This window comes from Lissotriton vulgaris, chromosome 1_1 (assembly GCF_964263255.1).
Source record: "Lissotriton vulgaris chromosome 1_1, aLisVul1.2, whole genome shotgun sequence".
Taxonomy (NCBI): Eukaryota; Metazoa; Chordata; class Amphibia; order Caudata; family Salamandridae; genus Lissotriton; species Lissotriton vulgaris.
In genome coordinates, this window is record NC_141685.1 from 958,313,305 (window position 1) to 958,336,900 (window position 23,596).

The 23,596-nt window shown below is 44.0% G+C and overlaps 1 protein-coding gene across 4 annotated transcripts in view; it reads left to right on the forward strand.

The window, feature by feature from the left end:
* The window catches only part of TNS2 (tensin 2), a 387,080-nt gene that overhangs the window by 272,666 nt on the left and 90,818 nt on the right, over positions 1-23,596 (forward strand). For all 4 annotated transcript variants that reach the window (XM_086959724.1, XM_086959742.1, XM_086959733.1 and 1 more), the window contains 2 exons: positions 6,165-7,285; positions 21,713-21,799. In XM_086959724.1, coding sequence (XP_086815850.1) covers positions 6,165-7,285; positions 21,713-21,799 — 1,208 coding nt within the window. The remainder of the gene's footprint in view (positions 1-6,164; positions 7,286-21,712; positions 21,800-23,596) is intronic.

Sequence of the window (23,596 nt, forward strand, 5' to 3'; positions counted from 1 at the left end):
CATAGTAGTGGATTAGTTGAAATCTAGCGTTTCTCGTGCTGTTGCGAGCCCTACGGATAAGCTGTGCCCACTTTGTATCAGGTATGTCTTTACCCAGGTCCGCCTCCCACTTGGCTTTCAGGGATGTAAGAGGAGGGATATTCTCTCTAATCATTCGATTGTAAAGGCACGTTACCGCCTTGAGCGTGCCCGCCGCCATCATAGTGTACTGGCACGCCGCTGCCGTCTCAGGTTCCTCAAGTCCCGTACCCCAGTGGGCCTGCACTGCCCTGGTTACTGCCGCATGAAGCAAAAATCCCCCTCTCAGGATGTCAAAGCGCTCCATTAACTCCTGGAACGGGAGCAGCGTGCCATTTTCATAGAGGTCCCCAACCACCTGTACTCCCGCTTCTTCCCACCCTTGCAGATGCGACCAGTCGCCGCAATGCGGTAAGGCTGTTAGCATGCCCAGAGGGATCTCTGGTGAATATGGGCGCCTAATTCCCGCCCTCTTCTGTGCCCGGTTCCAGCATTGACGGTACGTGCGCTGTTCCAGCGACAAATCCCGACTGTCCAGCCGCTGATGGAGGGTAATATACGCCAGGACGTGTCTGGGCGTCCCCCGCAAGCTTTCGTCCTCCGGGCCCCGAAACACTCTCGCTACCTCCTGCGTGAAGATCTGCAGTTGGGCCGCTAGATAATAAAGCTCAAAGTCCGGCACCGCCAGACCCCCCTCATCTTTCGGGCGAGAAAGCGTGGCCAGCGCCACTCTGCACCGTCCCGCTCCCCAAATGAACGTCGTAATCAGAGATTTAAGCAGCCTAAAGAAGGAGCTAGGTATCCAGATTGGGAGCGTCCGGAAGTAATACAATAATCTCGGCAGGGCAACCATCTTCAGCAAGGAGATCCGGCCTGCCACCGAGAGCGGTAACGTGGCCCAGAAGGCCATGCAGCCCCTCAGTCCTCGCACGCACCGCCCCAGGTTGCCCTCAAGCAAGTCATCCGCCTTATGGTAAATATGGACCCCGAGGTACTTAATACAGGTAGGTTCCCAGGCCGCCTCCGACCGGTGTTGTGGCTGGGCAGCGCCCTCCAGTAGCGGGAACAAACTCGTCTTGGGCCAGTTAACCCTCAGGCCCGACATCTCTCTGAAGCTCTCTAGTAGTGCTTCCTCTCCCTGCAAGTCCTCAACTCCGTCGTGGAGGAATAGCAGTAAATCATCGGCATATAGCGAGATGAAATGTTGGCCGTCTCGGGCCCGCACTCCACAGAAGTGCCGCCCCGTCCGGGCCTCAGCCGCCAGCGGCTCTATAGCCAATGCAAATAGAAGCGGCGAGAGGGAGCAGCCCTGTCGAGTGCCTCGTTCTACCGGGTAGCGGAGGGACACCGTCGATCCCACCCTCACCCTTGCTATCGCCTCCGCATAAAGGACCTTCGTCCAATGAATATAGCCAGCTCCCAGCCCAAATCGCTCCATTACAGCATAGAGGTAGTCCCACTCTAGACTGTCGAAGGCTTTTTCAATGTCGACCGAGAGAACCAGTTCCGTCCCAGCCCCGCCGTCCAACCCGTCCATGAGACGGACAAGCCTTCTGATATTTATTGTGGTGTTGGGCGTCGGTATAAAACCGTTCTGGTCTTCGTGCACGAGTCCCGTCATGTGAGGCAGGAGCCTCGCCGCTAGTATGGAGCTCAGGATCTTATAATCTGCGGTGAGCATAGAGAGTGGTCGATAGGACGCGGGGTCACTACTCTCTCTGCCGGGCTTCAGAAGACAGTTGTGGCTGATACAGTCAGGAAACAAACAAGCAAAGAAAATTAGTTACTTACCTGTAACTACGGTTCTCTAGTATTGGTATCTTTCATAGAGTCACATGCTTGAATCATCCCTGTTTTCGTAGTGGGAGTCTTACGGTATACTTATAAAAGCAGTAGATAATGCTACCATAGGCTACAATGTAATGAACTATCACTGCAATAGCCTATCTATTTTCTTTTGTAAAAAAAGAATCTAACTTAAGTGGCAGCCAATCAGACGACAGCACCCTGTAGAACACTCCCAAGAGATGCTAGGTTCCTCAGATTTTCAAGCACAAGTGTGAAACCTTATACCTTGAGGAAATAAGGGAAGCCTCTCAGGGGAGGAGGGCGAGTCACATGTGAATCTATAAAAGATACCAATACTGGAGAACCATAGTTACAGGTAAGTAACTGTTTTTCTTCTCCAGTATTGGGTCTTTCATAGATTCACATGCTTGAATCAGGGCTAGCAGTTGCATAGCAAAGCAAATGTGTACAGAAACAATCCAGTATATACATATCTACCCTTAGAGGATGGTGGATAACAATATACATCATATACTGAAACATAGATAAAATATAATGTAGGTATTTATCATCAGTATATAAACCAAGTAACATGCAAAAACAAAATAGCATACCATCATTTTAAACAGGTAAGGACATATAATGTCGAAGGAAAAAGCACCTGTAAGAGTTGAGGCTTACTTTATTGAAACAGAAGACATAGAAGCACCTGTCCTACTGCTGCTTCGCTGTAAGTTGCCATATCCAGACAATAATGCCACTTGAAAGTATGTGCACTCTTCCATGTAGCTGCACAGCAAATCTTAACCAACCGGAGTCCAGCAAAAAAGAACAGCAGAAGAGGAAACTTCTCTTGTAGAATGTGCCTTGGCCCTGATTGTAAGCAGTTTACCCGCCTTAGTGTGACAGAGCTGAATAGTACCAGAAATCCATTGTGCAGTAGTTCTCTTTGTGGCAGCAGAACCCAGTCTTTGAGACCCATAAGAGACCAGCAGTTGATCGGTTTTGCGTAGCAGCTTGGTCCTTTGTAAATTGAATTTAAGGCACTGTTTAACATCCAAAGAATGGATAGATTTCTCAGCAGAAGAAGGATTTGGGAAAAAGGTGCGCAGGGTAACAGGTTCATTAAGGTAAAACTGAGATCAAACCTTCTGAATTCATTTAGGCTTTGTTCTTTGTAAAACGTAGTCCTCTGTAATTCGTAAACAGGGTTCTCTTGTGGTGAAATCTTGAATTTTCTCCTTGCAGAAGTAAGCGTAAGAAGCAATGCCACTTTCCAAGTGAGAAACTTGAGCTCAATTTTGTGTATTGGTTCAAATGGTGGTTTCATTAGTTGAGACAGGACCACATTATGGAGGCCGAATGGAAGGAAAAGTCCTGAATAACCCTCTCATGAACTGTTTGATGATGCGAGAGGAACAAAGGGAAGAAGCGTCGGAAGTGCATCTGTACGAGAGATGACTGCAAGGTAGACCCTCACAGATGCATACGTCAGTTCTGATTTTGCTAAAGAGAGTAGATAGGGCAAGATTTGTTCTGGAGATGAGAGATGAGGGTGAATGTCATTCCGAAGGCACCAAGAGCAAAAACATTTCTATTTTAGTCTGTACGTCTTAGTGGTAGACTCAACTCTAGAATTGGACAATATATCCCTACAGTACTGTTGATTTACTAAGCCTTTGAACTCACTGAATTCAGATGCCAAGCATGCAACTGAAGAGAAGCTGGGAGGGGATGCAGTATTTGTCCTTTGATCGTGATCAGTAGAGTCGTTGTTAATGACAGGCAATAAGACTTGGATTACGATAGCAGGAGTAGCTCCATGAACCAATGCTGGATGGGCCAATGTGGAGCAGTGAAGATTAGCTGGCACAGTTCCCTTTTCATTTTCACTAGAACTTTGGAGATGAGAGGGCATGGGGGAAAAGAGTGCGCAAAGATTCCTAACTATCTCATTGAAAACGCATTCCCTCATGACCTCTTCTGAGGTTCTCTGCTGGAGCAGAACCAGCATTTCTAGTTCTCTCGAGATGCAAATAGGTCTAAGTTGAGGGTTCCCCATTTCTGGAAGAGGGAGTCAAGAATTGTTGTGGAGACGTAGGCAGTGGCAGTGGAGGAGCACTTAATGAAGGGAAATGAGTTTGGTAGTCATGCAGCATGTCTTGCAGTTCTTGTACTAATGCCACAGGAAGGTGGACCATGGGCTCATAAACAGGCTCCATGTATTGCATTTTTGCTTGTGGAGTATGAAAGTCCTGCTGATAGTAACTTTCATAGTCGTCCTTATCATCCTCCTGATATTTGACGTGGAGCTGAGAGGGACTGTGCGCAGGACCAAACATTCCGTCATCATCAGAAACCACTGAAGGATTCCAGAAAAACGCCTCATCGATGGTGTCGTCGATGAGAACGTCGTCGATGGGTATAAAGGTGTTAGTTGCAACGCCGACGGTCGTTTACGGCCAGGTGTAGGATACAGCGTCATCAACTACAACGATAGCAGCAGTGTCAATGTCGTCGACAAGGACATGATAGGAGCAGAAGATGAAATTGTTGTCATTATCGTCAACGATGCAGGAACGTTCATCGTCGATGCGGTTGTAGACGAAGCGGTGGTCGTCGACAGAACCAACGTCGTCGACAACAATGTTGATGTTGACGAGGAAGTTGTCGTCCGAGTCATCGTTGACGCGGAAATCACTGACGGAGATAGTATCTTGGTCGTTGCTGGAAGTGTTGTAGGTGGGGCTGCCGTCAATGGCACTGTTGTATATGTCATTGATGATGCAATTTTCTACGACAATGCAGAAGAAACATGTCCCGATGGTGTTTTTGCATCGAAAGGGACCCAGAGGATTGTGCTGTCGACAATATAGGCTTTTTAGTGACTGTAATCTTCATGGATAGTTCTGAAGATGTTTTTTCTTGATTAGATGTCAGTTGGCTTCTCTCCTCAGTAGGAAATGAATGCTTTCCTTTTTGTGAGGTACCTACAGTTTCATGACAAGACTTTTTATAAGCCTTTTTTCTAGAAACCTCAGGAGATTTGTAGGATCTTTCTCTCCTTTTAGATCTTTCCTGAGAGGCATGTGAGGTAGAGCTCTCCTCATCCTCAGAGACGATATCAGAGTTATTTTTCAGTCTCTGAAGCCAAATCAACAATCTACCCTTTCTATCTTTAAGTGTTTTGGTTAAGAAGGTTTAACATGTCTTGCATTCCTTTACCTTATGCTTGGGGTAAAGACAGTAGATACTGTTCTTATGGGGATCTTCAGTATGCAGTCTCTTCTTACCACATGTTCCACACAATCTGAAGAGACCTTTCTTTGAAGAATCCAACATTTTAAGCACAAATCTGGTAAATTGAAGAAGAAACTGAGCAGGGCTCAGGGAGACTCCCTGTCACACGACGAGTGGTAGAAAATCTGAGGAACGCACCTCTCTTGGGAGTGTTCTACAGAGTGCTGTTTCCTGATTGGCTGCTACTTAAGTTTGGTTCTCTTTTACAAAAGAACATAGAAAGGCTGTTGCAGTGACTGTTCATTGTATTGTAGCCAATGGTACTATTATCTACTGCTTTTATACGTATACCATGGGACACCCTCTACGATGACAGGGATGATTCAAGCATGTGAATCTATGAAAGATCCAAAAACTAGAGAACTAGAAATTAGACAGGTTGAGAGAGGAAAAGGAATGAAAAAGTAGCCTCAGGACAGGAATTAGGCTTACTGGATTTAGCAAAAGGAACCTGCCAGGAACTCAGAAATAATACTAATAAAGAAAGTGAGAAGTGACCCAAAAATGACGTGTCCGACAGAAGAACAGCAGAACCTGAATTACGACCAATTCAAAGAGAACCAGGAATTGAAAGATGTAAGAACGCCAAGAGTGCAGTCAGTTCTTTGAGTAAGGTACACTAGAAATGGGTAAAAGAGCCAAGAATACGAATAGTTAATGGGGGAAAGGTAGAGGACAGAGTGATGAGGCAGGACTACTGTTGGTTGATAAATGTACGGACATAGGAAACAAGTGAAATACTCAGGAACATGATTGGCTGATGGAGGAATGTATACAGGAATTAGGTATGAGAACCGGGAATAAGATTTGTTAACGGACAATTGGACCTAGGAAACAAGCGAAGCAATGAGGAATAAGTGCTGCAGATGGGCACTGGATTTTAGAATCAGGTTTATGAGCCACCATTTTCTCTCACATCCATCACACACTTATTGTGTAGCCTAGAGGTTGAGGGGGGTCCAGGCCTGGGTTTGGTTGGAGGAAATGCTCTTATGGCTCTGGTAGAGGGGGGTCAGTTGCCTTTTTGCTTTTTACATATCTTTGTTTCTCTGTTGCAGTCTTGAGACCTCAGCTTCTGGACCAGGAGCCCCACACCTTCAGGAAGGATCGGTGAAGGTCAGTCCAGAGCGGGAGTTAACACCGAATGCACTGAAGACCCAGCCTGCAGTTGTAGGACATCCCTACTCAAACATCTCTAGCTTGGCACAGCATCCACAGCAGGCAATGTTCTGTTCCTCCAGTGACAGGACAGGTGGCACCAACTCACATTCACCACCTCATGGACCCATACGCCCATCTGACTCCCAGTCACCATCGTGCCTGCAGAGTGGCACTGTGGCATCATCCCCACCCTCGCCACATGCCACGTCAGGCTCTCCAAGGCTTCCCTCACCTGGCAGCTGTCGAGCAGTCACACCTCAGTGGACACCTTCTGAAACCAATGGGCTCTCACCATGCCACTCCAGACCCAAGCTTCTGACCATCCACGAGACCGCTCTGCCGACTGCTGTTCATATTAATGGGTCGGGTCCATCCCATGAACCCAGCAGCTGTGGTGTTGCTTCACCGGGTCTATGTCCCAGCAGGAGTTTAAATGAAGACACAGGTTCTGAGCCACAACACAGCTCAGACAGACCAATGTCACAGCCCAGCAGCCCTGGCATTTTGACATCAGTCAGTCGGCTGACCATTTCTGAACCCACGTCTCTTACCATTCAACAGACTCAGCCATTTCCAGAAAAGACTGCCAAACCGGTGTGCAGCGAGAATACCAGATCATGGAGTGGTAATCCTGAGACATCACGGGTGTCAAGAGAACCCAGCGGAAGCCCTGATGATTCGCCCCTCACGCCTCGTTCCCTGAGCGCTCAGATGCCATTCTCCATGGGAAGCAACACTGACATACCGTCCTCACCTACGCCATCCTTTCCCATCACCACGGCTTTTTATACTGGCAGCCCCCAGTCACCACCTCCCAGCGCAGGAGGCCCCGTCCAACAAAACAGGGCTATGGCTGCCCCGCCGCAGCCACCACTGCCTGAGAAGCGGCACCCATCTTTGTCTAGCGACAGATCCCTCTCTTTGGGGAGTGTGGAGAAGACCTCAACATTGGCCCGGAGTCCGGGTCCGTCCCATCACGTGACCTTCTCCCTATTGGAGTCTGTAGCTCCTCCATCAGGTGCGTAGACAGTCTTGATTGATGGAATCCATCATTTAACTTTGGTGCATGTACCTGTGCAGAGTGAAAGGCTGCTTTCATTATGTAACCACCCCGTGACACTCTCTGCCTCACACAACTCTGTCTGGCTTAGATCTTGGATTTAGGTTTCAGTGCACAAGAATAACCTGACCCTATGAAGCGTGCAATCTATTTGTTTACAAAAATGTGCAATATACAAAAAAATGGCAAAAGTATACAAAATATAAAAATAATGGAGTGGTATAGAAGCCAGGCATCCCAGCCCTGGCCTGCACTCCTTTTTAGGTGACTGTGTATGTGATCATGCAAAATGCTCTCACTTACAGTGCAAGACAGCTAATAGATGAAGGTGACTGACCCTGTGCCCCATGCTCTATTCGTGCTGGGCGAAAGCAACATTTATATGACACCTTAACAGACCAATTATGTGAATGTATTTATATTATGATTCTTGTGGAATTTGGAAAACACAAATGCTGAAAGAGCTATAGCTTTCTCTAGGCCATTCATAAAAACAGTATTAGGTAAATAGGTGGAAATATTTAGTATAAATCACATTTACGTTTAAACACTTTCAAAAACACTGAGCTGGAAAATATTTAGCTGAAAAAAGGTTCTCAATTATGACCACTACCAGAATATATCACTGCTGACTTGAGTCTAGCATCAAAATTAGTTAGGACTGGAATAGTATATGTGACCTGTTGGAGACATGGCAGGACAAGGTAATGGGCAAATTCAAAGTTCTGGGAATTTGTAAAATGTAAAAAAAAAATTTTTTGCAGCTTAAGAAACTTTTTACGAAACATTGATAGCTAATTCCTAACACTTTTTTATGTTTTATTTAAAAATATATAGGTTTCGTTTGGTGTGACATTTTCTACTTGTTTGTTTTCGAACCAAGGGCCGGATCAGCTAAGAATTGATGTGCAAAATCGGTCACAAATTGCACGCTGCTGGCTGAGAACTGATTCTGATTTTGCGAACCAAACTATGTACCAGTAGGTCGGTTTGCCAAATTCCCAATCGGAGTGGGTTACAATCCAACTTACCTCAAGAATATTACTGAGCAAGGTCTCAAATAGCAACTCACACCGACTGAAGGCCCTCACATGGATGCTGGCCTACAATAGCCAGCAGACCACCGTGTCTGTGATCACTTTTAAATAAAGCAACTTTTTTTTTTAATACAGCCATGTTTTTCTTACAGAAAAGACAATAAAATACAATGAACATAATCTTCACAAAAGTTATTTCCAGAAATTTAAGCTATTGTCATAAATTACAAAAGCTTTTATTTAAGTATTAATTATTTAAAAAAAAATTAAAAGCCATTGTTATTTGTAATATCAATACATCTAAGTCACGTAAATACAACACATATTGCATTACAAATGCTATAGGTGTCACATTTGCGAAAGTTAAAACTATTGGCATTGTAAATGACAAAGCTATTAATTTCGCTACTTTCAAAACCAACACAAAAATAAAAAATGTGTCATTTACAAGACCAATAGCTCAAACTTTCCAAATGCGAGACCTATTGCATTGCAAATGCTTGTTTTAATACAGCCATGTTTTTCTTACAGAAAAGATGATTGCGATAAAAAACAAAAGTTTACTTGGAGAGTTGGCAGCGGCACCCCGCGGCACTATCTATCTACTCCTTAACAAACTTTTTAACATTCTAAGAGGGAATACGTTTGTGAACTAGTGATACGTTTCCAAACGAATTATTTATCTCTGTTCCATTTTTTTTTAATGTCAAACTTGATTCAGTGAATAGATCCCTGGCTTTACTGAAATGCGTTAGCGCTCATTATTGATATTCGAGTTAACTTGGTCAGTAGACGCCAAAGGTGTGGCTCGTGACTGCATGCATGCTGGCTGCGGAGTCAAAACATGCTTGCTGCTTCCTTTAGAACTGCTGTAAGGTCTACAGTTGATTAAGAAAAGTGGAGGCAACTTCGTCGTGCCTTTGCTCCTATTTTTAGTGTAAAAAGGTTTTCTCAGTGCTCCGTTCGTGCTATTTCATCGTGATTCGCACGTGTGCTTTTTCTGCCACCTACTGGATGGTCGTAAAACAGCCATATAAAAAGCCGCACTTTTCTATCGTATCAGCATCGTTAACAGGATATGCCCGGAAAGGCTCCATACCTTATGCAGTTCTTCACCCTTCTCTTGAAGCAGAATATCGTCAGTCTGTCACAAACCCTCAATAGTTCTTAAAGCGGTGGCTTCCTTCAGCTCTGAAAAGTGAACAATATACTGAAAAGCTCCATCTCAGCTGCACTTGTCTTTTGTTTTTGCAAAGCAAGATGTATTGCTGGCTTACAGTGGGCTTAAAGTACGGTGACCAGACGTCCCGGATTTCCAGTCTAGGTTTTTGAGGATTGACCTTGCGTCCTGACACATTTCAATAAATTGACGAGCATTTGCAATGCAATAGGTCTCACATTTGCGAGAGTTTGAGCTATTGGCATTGTAATTGACAATGCTTTTTATTTATGGGCTTTAAGGCATTGTCACTTTGAATGCCAATAGCTCAAACTCTCGCACATGCGAGACCTATTACATTGCAAATGCTTGTTGCTCCTTGTAGCTGGTTCTTCTGCTGGATCCCAATATCTGTCCTGGTTCATTTCTCTTTCCTGCTCCTTCAAGAGGAGTTTGGTGATCACCATTTCCCATCATTTGTATTCGGCTATCAAGATTCTTAAGTTTCTCAATACTTTTTTCCTACCCTTTGTGGGGTATGCCTTCTATTTGGCACCCTCTAATGGAGGCATTTGGCAACTTTCATGTATAATTTCCCCGAGTGGGTTGACAGTGGCTACATAAAGAAGTCGCCTTTTCTTTAAACAATTTTGAAGGAGACTCACGAGATTTCAACTAGCAAGTCTTTGACAGATGTTCTACTGCTGCCTGCCTCTAAGCAGTCCCTTTGAATGATATGCCCTAATCAGATATTGTAACACTGCAGGAACATAAAAACAAGTTTATCTTAATTTCGAAAATCCCCTGCCTTCTACGGTCTGCAATGGCAAAAGAAAAGTGGAAGCCTCAGAATCCTGAAACAAATCAAGCCAGGCCGAGGTTCACATTTAAGTTCCATTCAAAATGGATTTCATTTTCTTAATTAATCATAAGGCATATAGAGATAAATGTGAATCTTTGTGCATAATTAAAGTAGGTTAATTGGGGGATTTCTTACACCCTGCTTATGGAGTCCAAGTAGTGCTTCAAATGTATGTGTATATGAATGTAACTTTCTTGACCCTGCTCACACTTTAACCTTTACTTAATTTGTTTGAAAAAATAAATGCCAGGGCTCTCTTTAGGATGTCATTTCCACCTGCACTGCCCATTGCCACTGTCAGCACTGCCAAATACAGTAACAACACAACTACTAACCATCACACTCCTACAGTTGTAAAGGTACTTTAAGAGTATATTCGACTCTCCATCCTACCAATGTATTTAATTACTTCAAGAGATAAAACACCTGCAAACCCCCTCCCACCTCATGACTTTGTTGATGACTCATTTGCATTGATCAAAATAATTCTTGCGAAATGTTGATATCATTATTTCATCTAACAAAAACTAAATTTTTTAAACAGAATGTTTTGTATCCATGAAATATGTTGAACAGGCGTCATAAGAAACTACTTTAAACATACACGGTTCAGAGCTGTCCTTACACGCTGGGCCCATGAATCTCTAAGCGTGCTTGTTAAAGAAATTAAAGTACTCGCAAGGAATTAACTACTCAAATATGGTACTACTAGAAACATTCCTAAAATCACTGGGATGTTTATCATAAAAGCAGAACACTGACGCGCACTGCACTCTGACAGCAGAGCAGTATTAATGTCCATAATTTCTATAACTTGCTTATCGTGGCTGCTGTTGCTCCCATTTTTGCATTACATGCAGAGCTATAACTTTCTTTATATTGAACATTGTCCTGTGCCTAGAGACAGAACGTGCACTAGTGCCCACAGTGTAACTAAGTGCATACAAGCAGCATAAATCTGTATTTAATTACAAATTGAAACGTGCAGAAGTGAAAGCAAGCAGCAGCAGGGCCAAGCCAACCTGCACAGCGTGGAGGTCAGAAAGTATTTGAATCCTCAGCTTCTGTGCTGTACGTTGCAGCCAGTGGCCCTCTTCAATCACCTAGTTGCAGCACCACTTCCAAGCCAATGAACAGAGCTTCTGGGTTGCAGACATTGCACAAGCACACCAGTACCTGTTGTCGTTATTCAGTTAATCTCGAGCTGCCGAAGTACACGCGTCTCCTGCCCTGGAGGCATACTTCTGGCGCACTAACTCAACACGTCACACTAGCCCACACCCTGCATAAAGAAATCATATCTGTAAAGCGCACCTCTTGCCCTTGAATCGTGGCTCTTATTTGAAAGCACGTTGGGACTAGGGCCGCTGATACGTGGGGGCTCGAGGGTCCAGGCACCCCACCATCATAATGCTGATGGCGGCTCTCGTGCTTTAGCTTTAGACATCTGAAGCTAAAGCGTGTGTGCCCGGATTGCTTCAAAAGTAAGGAAATACAAAATGTGCATTTTTTTCTATTTCTTTACTTTTGAAGTAATCCCGCACCGGTGCTTGAGCTTCAGATGTTTGCAAAAACCACAATTGGTGGACAGAATGCAGAACAATGTCATACATTCACCCCAGTACAGAGATCAGGGCCTAAATCCATCGTTTTTTTGCACTCCACACCACCCCAGTTCAGACATGTTCTGGGCCTAAATCCATCGTTTTTTTGCACTCCACACCACCCCAGTTCAGACAGCTTTAGATGTTTCAAGCTAAAGCGCGTGTACCGCAATTGAAACTAATGTAAACAAACAGGGGAAAAAAAGCGGGCAGGCGTTTTTTTTCCTTCTGTATATTTACTTTTGTTGTAATTGTGGCACCCACACTGGTGCCCCATTGTAACAAAAGTAAGTAAACAGGGAAGAGAAAAAACGCACTTAATCAGTTGTCCCATTTCTAATATGCTGTCCTCAGAGGGAGAGGCTGTGGTTCAACTGTTAGAGCTGCCGACTCGAGAGCTGGGCATCGGCGCAACATTTGTTAATTATTAGGAAATGTGTTCATTATTAGCACATCACGGATCTTGCGATTAAAAATAAATAAACAGGGTTCTCAGAGAGGCGGTCAAGAGGGGGAGAGCAGAAAGAAAGACAAAAAAATAACACATCGGGCAAGCAGTGAAGCATCTGGAACAAATGGTGTGATGCCAACGCCAATAAGCAAAAGTGGTGCTCTGCAAAAACGGCCGCCATTGCAAAAGCTGGCATCCCACCAGTGCCCTTTATATTTAATTAGGCAAAGAGTTCGCCAGAAGGCCCAATGCAGGCAATATCGAAAGGACACAAATAAAAGGTCCAGCCGCCATGGGAGGGTACAAATGGGGATAAGGCAGTACTAAGGATGGACTAACAAGCCTGTTTACAAATCAGACGCCAACGTTTAAGAAGGACACTGACACAAGTCAATGGCAAATATGGGCAGAGAGTGGGCGGAGCTTCCATTTCATACTACACTACAAAACGTCTGCCCTAGAGCAGCGCATGCACGCTGACTCTAGGCTTGACCTAAGAACTGGTGTTTACAGAGAGAGAGCTGGGTGCTTCACTCCTCTTAAATACCAATGAGCTGCATTATGAAGCGACTCACTGCATCAGCAAACCTAACTTCTGACTGTTGTGAATCAGCAAGAGAATTCTGGTAGAAATGTGAACGTACACAACATTTTAACTAAGTATGCATGCTTACATTTCCACTGACCATGTCTTAGACAATCACGCTGTAGACACAGTGGCAGCTGGTGGCAAATCACATTGGGGTGAAGGGGGAGGTCGAGGGCTCAAAAAATGTACACATAATACACGTAAAACATACACCAAATACACAATAATATACTCATGAACATAAATTTACACATAAAAAAATCACTTACCTTACACTGCCGCTCCACGTTCTGCAGCACGTCCCCATTGTTCTGCAGCACATCTTCTGAGCACGAAGCCCACAGCCAACTCTCTCATCCAATAAGGAAGCTGTTCTAAAGCGTCTTGATTGGCGGGATTAGGCTGCCTCAGAGCTCCAAAAGAAACTGTAGGACTATGCCTGCTCTCCAACCCAGCTGTCCAAGACAGCTGGGTTGGAGAGTTTTAAATGGCACATGTCAGTGTGGCCGTAGCAAGGTAGGCAGCCAAACAAACATGCGCAATGCAAACTTAAGTGGCCACTCCTCACTGCTGGCGATCATTGGCAGTAGTAATGCATTGGCCACGCCCTGCCCTCCGTTTTCTGGTAGAAAGAGTATAAAAAATAGTACTAAAATCATTTTATTAACATTTCAATTTTGATGCTTTCTGCCCAGCAGTGTGGGAGGGTTACGCTCCTCCGCTCCCACGGAGAAACCACTGATGTGTAGACAGAACATGACCCTAAGGACGCACGGACGTGCTTCGTTATGCAACGCAGCAGGATTTCAGAGGAGTAAAGGAGCATAGGTGTAGAGTATTGGCCAAAACCCATGCTCAGGAGCCTGTCTGTGCTTCATCATAGGATGAGTTATAGGCGAGTGAGACGGTTTATTAATCATAGGACAATTTATTCTTTGTGTTTTAGCCTAATAACCTTAGACATGCTTCATATAGATTTACGAGCTATACTGATACTGAGAAGAAACTCTGAATGTGTTTTCTTTTGTTATATGCTTATGGAATTTAAAAAATCCCATTTCTGATTCATGTGCATCTCAGCACCTCTGATGACCCACAGAAACACAAATATTTGCCTATCTAGCCTGGGTTTTATCATTTGCTTTCTGGTATTTGTGGTTTTGTTTTTAATCAATATGAATGAAAAGACTACAAGATCCTGGATTCAAAACAAACTAGACTATTCTCTACTACTGTGGTGTATATGACAACTTTCAATATTCTTTCTCTCTTCCACGAGACTACACTTTGTGATATGGAACAAAACGCACAACCCGATTATTGTCCTTATTGTCCGTGTGGTTCTTCTATGTCAGTGAAGACTGTCACTGGTGTTCCTCTGTATCAATGAATGAAAACATATAGTATTTCTTATATGTCAGTGTCTTGTCCCGTTTTCAAATTAAGAAAATATAGTCATCCTAGCTGGCCACTGCGTACCACAGGTTGGCTTCATTGTCCCTCTTATATTCGTGCTTCTTATTTTTTAGCTTGTATGGAATTTTCTTTCTCTTCTTCTGCTTGTCCCTTCCTTGGAGGATGGACACATTATTTCTGCCCTTCAGTTCCTCATTTTTGAGACACGACTTTTTTTTCTTTTTGTTTTACGCATTGCATAGTAAATGTGTTGTCCAGTTGTTTCTCTAGTGTGTTTCTCTTCCCTTCCATGCTCTGTGTTGCACTCTCTCTCTCTTGCCTGTGTGCCTGCTCTAGTTGCTCTTTCGTCTGCTTAATTCCCCCCCCCCCATGCTCCCAATTGCTCTCTGCCTTTTAGTTTGCTTCCCTCCCCATGCCTCTGTGTTGCTTCCACTCTGCCCTCCGTGATTCCTCCCCATGCTCCATGCTGCTTTCTCGAGCCCATATTTCTCCCATTGCATTTGACACCCACAAATGCTGAGGATATTTGGATCTGCTTTGCCAAGAAGCAAAAGACGTTCCAAACTTTTAGCTCAACTTCGCCGGGGAGTAAATACTGCAGCTCTGCTGCGGTGGCATCAGGAGCCCAGGTATCTATAGTCACAACCTGGGTTGCCCCAGTGGAGGTGGTCGGGCCCTCTGCTTGCTTTCACTGAAATGTACAATTTCCCCCGCTGACATGTAATAAAAGCTATGCTCCTGCCCTCCAAGAGATGCTGCAGAGTCAGCACACAAGAGCAAAGCCATTGCTCCTTTTTCCTGCTCTGCAAGTTTTAGATTTGACTTCAAAGTCTCCACAGTTTTACAACGTCATAATTTTTAGGTCACTTCTGCTGAGAAAGCTTTTAGCTGTCTGTAGCCAAATGCCTATTGCTGACCACGGTGTTTTCAGTGAGATGAAAAAGGTGGGAAGGGAGCTCTAAATTGCCTAATAAGTTAAGTGTATGGCTTAAAACATGTGAACTACAATTCTGTGCTTTACACAGCATGCTGCCTGACCAGCATTTAGGTGCCTCTTTGTGAATTTTCTGCTCTTGTATCTAGATACATCACACAACAAACGTGTGCCTACAATAAGCCAGGCATGTTGGCTTAGTCATTGCTTGCTAGCAATTTGATATAAACTAGTAACAACAATAATGTTGTTGTAAATATTTACAGCTCTTAACTACAAACTGCACATATGTGACCATCACTGGGTGCACTATAGAGAAAGCCCAAAGTTTGGATGAACACGTAATCCAAACACTGTTATGGCCCACTGACTCACAATGCCTTAGCTTCAGCTCCAGAGCTCTCAATCGTGCCCCTTTATGAACACCCTCCTACAACCAGAACTCACCCAGACACCTAAATGCGACCCAGTTCACATGTACCCTGCAAGCAATAACCAGTAGCTCTGCTTTAAGAGCTGAGGCCTCTTGGCTTGGCCAAACCATAGTAAATCAATTCAAAGTTGTACAAAAGCAAAGAAAGCTTACAAATGCAAAAGAAATTCAAAGTCTGTACTTACGAGAATATGCAAGATATTTTCGGTAACATATTGACAAAGCCAATAGGTTCCTAAAGCGAGATGGCTTTGCCATACTTGTTTTCTGGGTTATCCAATAGGTAAAATTCGAAAGTAGAATCATGAAAGGGGCTCTTAATGCAGTTCAGTGCACTACAGTTCTCCACGTTGTGCACAAAAATTGTTCATTTAACCCAGCATGCAATTAAAAATGGGTGACTTTATTGAGATTGGACATTCTGCGAATTGAGCGACTTGTGTAGGGTGCCCAGAAGACTCCATGGCACTAATACACAACCTTTCCAGTCCTGGGTTTTGTTTTAATATATTAGTGCATTCTGGGAGTTGTAGTCTTGGTTTGTTTTAATTGAGACAGTTGGATAATACACCTAGTAATATTGATGTGTAAAAGCTAAGTCCAAATTGGAAAGTTGGTATGCTGGTACCATCGGGTCACTCTTCATTTGAGTGACTCAATAACTCGTGCGAGGGTATGCCATCCACAACAGTGACCAATTCGTGCAGTACCCACGTGCGCTTGGAGTTCTGTCCGACCCCTTGTCACGAGGACCCAACACCGCCTTAACTGGAGTTTACTTTTCAGGTGTAGTACTGCAGTGGTTCAACTGACATGAGCCAAAACTGCAAAGCCCAGAAAGTAGTGATGTAGTGTGTGGAAGACAAGGACTGAGGACAAGACTCCAGCCTACTTCTATTCATTACTTCACCTTTCTTGAGGGACTGCCAAACTGGGGGTCCGCTCTATTCAGGCTGTGGTTGAAACACAACCCTACTGAGCTAGCGCGTTCTGTAAATGGGGGGGGGGTCCAGCCGTTGAGACAGCCAAAATCCAGTGCAGAAACATTTTAAGAACATGATTTAAAGCGGAGGTCTGGGGTCTGCAAACTCCACCCGCATCATTCCCTCTCAGTCCCTTTGACTGTATTCCATTTCTCTCCGCCATGTTGACAGAATCACATCTCAGTATAGCAAACTGCATCTCTGAGCCTCCCTAAGGCAGAGGTCTTCAAACTTTTGGACCCCGAGACCCCCCTGTCAAAATTTCCAGGCGTAAGGACCCCCTCCTGAAAAAAAATTCTAGAATTTGGTACTTCTCATCACCGACAACACCAAACGCCTCCAGTTCCCATGGTAAATCATTTTTACGGTGGGGAAATATTATTAAACGGCGTTTAGCATATTAAAGGTTTGTGGGTGACTCAAGGTTGGAGTCACAGACTTACTACACATTTCAAACCAAAAATCTCTAAAAAGGCAGGGTTACTGGAATTATGAGGCAAGTGAGGACCGAATTATGCCACAGTTTTAAACTTGTAAAGGCTGAACTTTAGAGGTATTTTGCAAGGTATGATAGACTACATGCACTTCTGCGTCCTGCAGACAATATTTGTGGTAATAGCGCAGAAATTAAGAGTAAAAATTGTCCACCAGACTGTAAAAAAGGTCAGCAAGCAGCAAAACAAAGCACACACACTGACCTGACTGGCCATCCCTGTGGGCACTCACAGACTGCCCTATAGGAAGGGCTACTAAAATTATGAGGCAAGGGAGGACCAAATTATGCAGCAGGGTCGACAAAATTGTGTGGTAAGAAAATGTAAATAATGCTATGTGATACGCATATTTTGGGATACTACTGCATCATTATTCTGAAATGTTTTACCCACGGTGACACTGGGCAACATTTTCACCTCATCAGTAACAGTTTATAAACAAAATACAACAATGAACAACAGAAAGATGTCTAGTCAACCTTTGTAAAGTCCCTTAGGTCTTGTGCAGAGTTAAACAGTTCACACATGCCTCTTTCCTCCCACCCCTCCCTTCTTTGTCAGTTAAAGTATGCCTGACCCTGTCTCTCAATACCTAATAATCACACACATGAATTATCTGTCCATGCTCTTCCCCTTCATCCCATCAATGTTATGCCCCCTCCAAGCCCCTGCCCTCCCAGGCCCCCACCAAGCACATTGCCTTTCTGTCAGCTGCATAATATAACATAACATGTGCATTTGTAAAGCGCACCTATCACCCAAGCTAGGGTCTCAAGGCGCTGAATAACAGATGTTTATTGTTACCCAACTCAATGGTACTCATTTTATCGACCTCAGGTGGATGAAAGGCCAAGTGGACCTGCCGGGATTTGAACCTGTGACAATGAGGTCGAACACAGGCCCCTAAAGTGGATGCAATAGTCCACTAAGCCACCAGACCCAGCTTGGTGGTAGCGCCATTTCAAAAGGGTGCAGAGCACCTGGAGCCTGCATGACAGTCGCACTGCCCCAACCCTGCCTTGGAAAGAAAGTAAAAGGCACCCCCCTAGCTCTCTGAGAGCTCGAGTACGAGTGCACACAACACATGATGTCTCTGGTTGGTTTCTACAACATACAGTTCTCGAGATATTACACTTTAAATCCATTATTGCGTTTGGAACTATAAATCAGTATACACTTCTCAAAATGCAATTGCCACTGACTCATCTCAGGACAAATGCCCTATTTAATGCACATCATGCTTCCCTCACACTATATCCATTTACTTGCGGAGCACAGTGGGATTGTGACGCTCCCATGGGAAGGTTGTGTTGCGTCTGAAGGGCCACCAGGCTTCTAGCCGAATTATGGGTGCTCGTTTTCATGTATTTTCTACTAATTTCCCCTTTCATATATATTAATTTATCTCCCTTTAGCACTTCCTCTGTCACAATTTTTCTTCTTCTTTCTCTGCGCCTGTTTATCTCTTTACACTCATTCTATCACCATTTCCCCTTGTCTGTTTTCTGCTCCTTTTTTATCTCTGTATCTAGTCTTCTGCCATCTCTCTTTCTCTGCCTAGCCATCATCCAGATACTCATCCTCTATTTCTTTTCATCCCTCCTGTGGTCATTCTCTTCGTATCACGTACTATCTGTTCCCCTCTTCCACCCCTCCTCTCTCTCGCTTCTTCAATCTCTCTCTCCCTTACACACACGCACAAACAAGCACTCACACACCCTCGCTCATTATCTCTCTCTCTCGCACTCACTCTCTATCTCTGGCTAAACACATATAAGGTCCCAAAGACGAGACCTATTGGCTATGCCAATGCTTGTTCAGGTATACAAAGGCAAACAGACTACTCTCTATTTAAATACATACCCTTTAAGCCTTCAGTAGATGGGGGAAGCAAAGGCTGCCCACTTCCCTAGGTGCTGCTTAATCTTATGGGTGGTAAAGGGTATCAGTGTTAATAGAAAGTTGTGCATGGGCGTGCCGAAAAATCTAGCAGTGCGGCGTTGGCTAACCTTTTAGATCCCAGGCACTCACACGAGGTTGCCACACCAGCTGTTGATGACAATACTCCATATTTATGGCGCCTAAATCATCAAGCCAGTGTCAGTAAGCCCCCTGCAAACATTTTAATTTTTTTTAAGTTCCGTTTATTAAAAGTTACTCCTATAAGTATTTGGCCTCAAGCCTACTTCCAGAGGGGTACTTTATTTCATGTTGGTGTCGAAAGCAACAGGAAGTCAGACACCAAAAAACTTCATTGTGAAGGCGTAGGCGCAAACATTATTATACTTATTGCATGAATCCAACATCTGTTAAAGGAGTTTACCTACATTAACGCAACAAGGATACATGGTGACAGTTAGGATATACAAACACATCAGACAATTCGCCCGTTCCAAGAAACCCAATTATCTTTTAATTATTGTTTTAGGAAAAAGTGCAAGGCTCAAGCCCATGTTAGGTTATGTTACCACTTCCAGCAGGCCCCTGCCTCCCCGCCATCCCTCCCATCTCTCTCCAGCAGAACTCCGTACTCCAGTTTCTATTCTCAGCGTGTCCATTTAACCTACGATCTCTTGTCCCTAATTACTATCTCAGCCTCCTGTCAGCAACCCGGGAGTTTGCCTCCTCGCCTCACGGCCGCAGCTCGGCCGAAGAACTGAGTTTTTATTAATCAATGTGCTGGCTTTTACCTTATGAGCATGTCATCAAGGCATAGTTGTGTACGCTGTTCAGCATCTAAATAAGGCACAGCTCAATCATCCATGGCAAAAATGAAAAGGGGACATGGGCAGCAAAAAAGCTCTGGGGCTGGTCCCAAACAAGAAGGGACATAAGTACTGCCGTGCAGTACCGGCTCAGAGGCATCCAGACAGAATCCCAGCATAAATTAAAATAAGGCCGATCAGCACCCTTCAGCTTGCACCTTTACGAACCACTGCTCCAGGGCCTTCCGCACTCCAAAGGTGCATATGTAAGGCCCCAGTTCCCGGCATTTCCTGGTGTGCAGTGCATCCTGCAATTTCTCTGATTGGAGGACAGTCGTCAATGACGTTGTATTCTTTTACAACGTCCTCCAATCAGAGAAGTCCATGACATGCACTGTTCGGAATCCAAAACGAAGAGTAAACGTTTTGTATTCTAGATTCAGGCAGAAGTGCGACGGGAATGCGCGACCCCCTTTCCACGACTCCACGCCCCCCTTGGGGGTCACGCCCCACAGATTGAAGACCCCTGCCCTAAGGTCTTAGTGACCATTTCGATATTTTGTTTTAATATATATAGGAAGGAGCACCTGAAATAGCTCTTGAAATTGTTGTGAAAAGCCATCTTTTTTGAGATTGTATTCTAGGATTTGCAAGATCCAAAATGTCTTCAAAAGAGGATTCTGGACTTGGTCCTGGGTTCTCCAGGGAAACGTACACGGAGTTAAACTACAGTGTATTTTCATGTTATCCCATCTTTCTCCAGACCTGCACATGCGATATTGCTACAGCTTAAAATTATTCAAAATTTTAGTCTGTAACAACTTGCTTAATTTGTAAAAAAAAATCGTCCTGGGGCTTACTTAGGATTCTGCTTCTTAATACTGGGGTTACCGAATACCGGATGTATGACGTTAGAACGCGCGCGTTACCACAACCTACCATTACAACGCGGTCGTAACAACGAAAGTTGTTACCACGCATTGCGCTGGAGGGGCTCAAAATTAAATAATTTAATTTACTATTCCAACACCAGTCCCCGTGGATAGTAGGGAAGGTGTTGGGATAGTAAATTAAATCATTTCCTATCCTTGAGCGCCCCCCAGCGCAATGCGTGGTAACAACTTTTGTTGTTACGACCGCGTTATAATGGTAGGTCGTTGTAACGCTCGCGTTGTAAGAGTTGCATACCCCGAATACCAATGCTGCCTAGTTTTACTTCCACTTCGTGCCTACTTCTTCCACCACCTTCCACTTTTGTCTCTTTATCTCACTCTTGTGAGTTATTGTCATCCCATTATCTCTCTTGTCACTGGTTTCCTGTCTTTCTCTTCATTCTTCTTACTGCCTTTTCTTACTTTCCCCCACTTGCTTTAGGTCAAAGTCTGATGATGCAAAATAAGTGCAGCTCCGAAAAATGATCACACATGCCCACCACCTATAACCACCAACAAAAATTAAGCATTTTCTGTCACAAACAGGGTATAATATACTCACAGAGTTAGAAGAAAGGGAGTGACAGAGTGGAAAGGATCTGTGTGGACATGGTGAGGGCAGAGCCTGGTAGCTGATGGAGACTCTGCTTTCAGTCTCTTATTGTTAAAGTGGCATGCACCTCCTTTGGTAGTGTTCAGTCGCCGGATACCACATATGTATGGCTGAAGGTGTAAGGGCTCGGTAGTTGTTATTATGATAATATTAACTTTGTATTCTATTTGCAGACGTGCAGCGGGAAAACCAGCTGAATGTGAAGTTTGTCCAAGACACGTCCAAATTTTGGTACAAACCAAACATCTCACGTGATCAAGGTAACGTGTGTATGAGTGTGTGTGTAATACAAATGATAATCAATGGTAATTTGCGCACCACTACAGCTGCCCCAAAGGCCCTGGATATTTAGTGTGCAGGTTAGTTGTGGGTGTATCTTTGTGTGTTTTATATACCTCTCTTCCAATATGTGTGTCCATTTGTGTACATTGGTGTGTATGGTGTTTGTTATGCCTGTGAGGCCAGATTTTGGTCTTTCTATAGCTTTGTGTCCATGACAGTCATGCGTACCTAAGGTTCTTTTGTTGTGTACAGCTATTTTGTTTTTATCTCTGTTGTTGGCAGACACATTTAAGGGGCAAGTTATCTGTTTAGTGCTGTGCCCATGGAAAGGCCTGTGCTTCCATAGCTCTCTTTAACTATTAGGCTCTGTTTGACTATGTCTGTGAGTCAAGCTGTGACTTGGGATATGTTTCTCTTTGTGTGTGTACATCTGTTTACTTGTAGCGTTGTCCATAAACAGGTATAAGGTGTGTGATTGTGTGTGTTTTGGTCTGCTTGTCTGTTTTTAGGACAGTAGCCTGTGTGTAACAGGTTCTCCAAGTAGGCCTTTGTGTTTTAAGTGCTGTGTTTGAGTGTGAGAACTTTAACATTATTGAATGTAACCACTTTCTCGGGGAACATCTGAAATGTAACATTACAACCAAAAATCAGGGAGACGCCTCTGCAGCCCTACAGTGCTGCTCGCGCTCCACGTTTTCCTTTTTATCTCCCCCCTAAATAATGAAAACAAGTTGATTGCCACTCTTGTTTCCCCCAGTCTGATAATTCTTAGGGATATTAACTTTCACATATACAACACCTGCCATTTACTGGTACAGGACATCTATCAAACTACACATCCTTTGGGGTCTTCCAAATTATTCAGGGGCTACCCACTCCATTAGTCACACCCCAGACCACATTTTGGCACAGAAAGACCTAGGGTCTGTTTTAGAGTGTGCAGACAGATACTATGTCTGTGACAGATACCCCGTCCACCTTATTACAAGTGCAGTAGGATATTATACACCCGTAATAAGGCGGACTAAATATCTGTCACATTTGTGACTGTGTAAGCAGTCTGCCAATCTGTAAATCAGGTCCTTAGTTCGCATTATGGAGCCTCACTCTCTTCCCAAGTCAGACCACAACCTAATCTCCTTCCAAATAGCGCTTGGCAGGATTATGTAATGTGGACTTCAACCAACTCATTTTTAGAAAAATGTCTGTGCTTGGATAAAAATCAATCTTACTACTGTAATTGAAGCACTTTCACAGTACGTCCAGCTTCAACCTAGTTAAAGAAGTTTCATCTCACTTTAACTCAACCCTCATGAATGTCTTGGACCACGAAATTCCTCCTGGACATCACAAGATATGCTCTAACAAGCCTTTAAGTGAATGGTTTGCTGACATATGAAAGGATAGCGGAGCAAGAATGAGGCAGCTAGAATGTAATGGAGAAAGTCCTATGCAGATTCCTCTTCAACTATAAGGTACAGTTTTAAGCATATAAAAGGAATTATCTCTGAATTATCCGAATATCTTTGCAGCTCCTTCCCTGAGTCCACCAAAACGCCCAGAAACCCCTTTCAGGCTCTGAAGTAATTCCTTAAACCACCTTGTTCCTCTTGAACTCTTCTGTCCTCACAAATATTCAGTGAAAAACTGGCACAAGTCCTGTTTTCTAAAATCCCTAAAAACTAAACATAAATTAAGAACTCCCTCCCTCCTCTACAAATATCTATTTATTAGATGATACTTCTTCTTATCACTAAACTGTTAAACTCACTTTA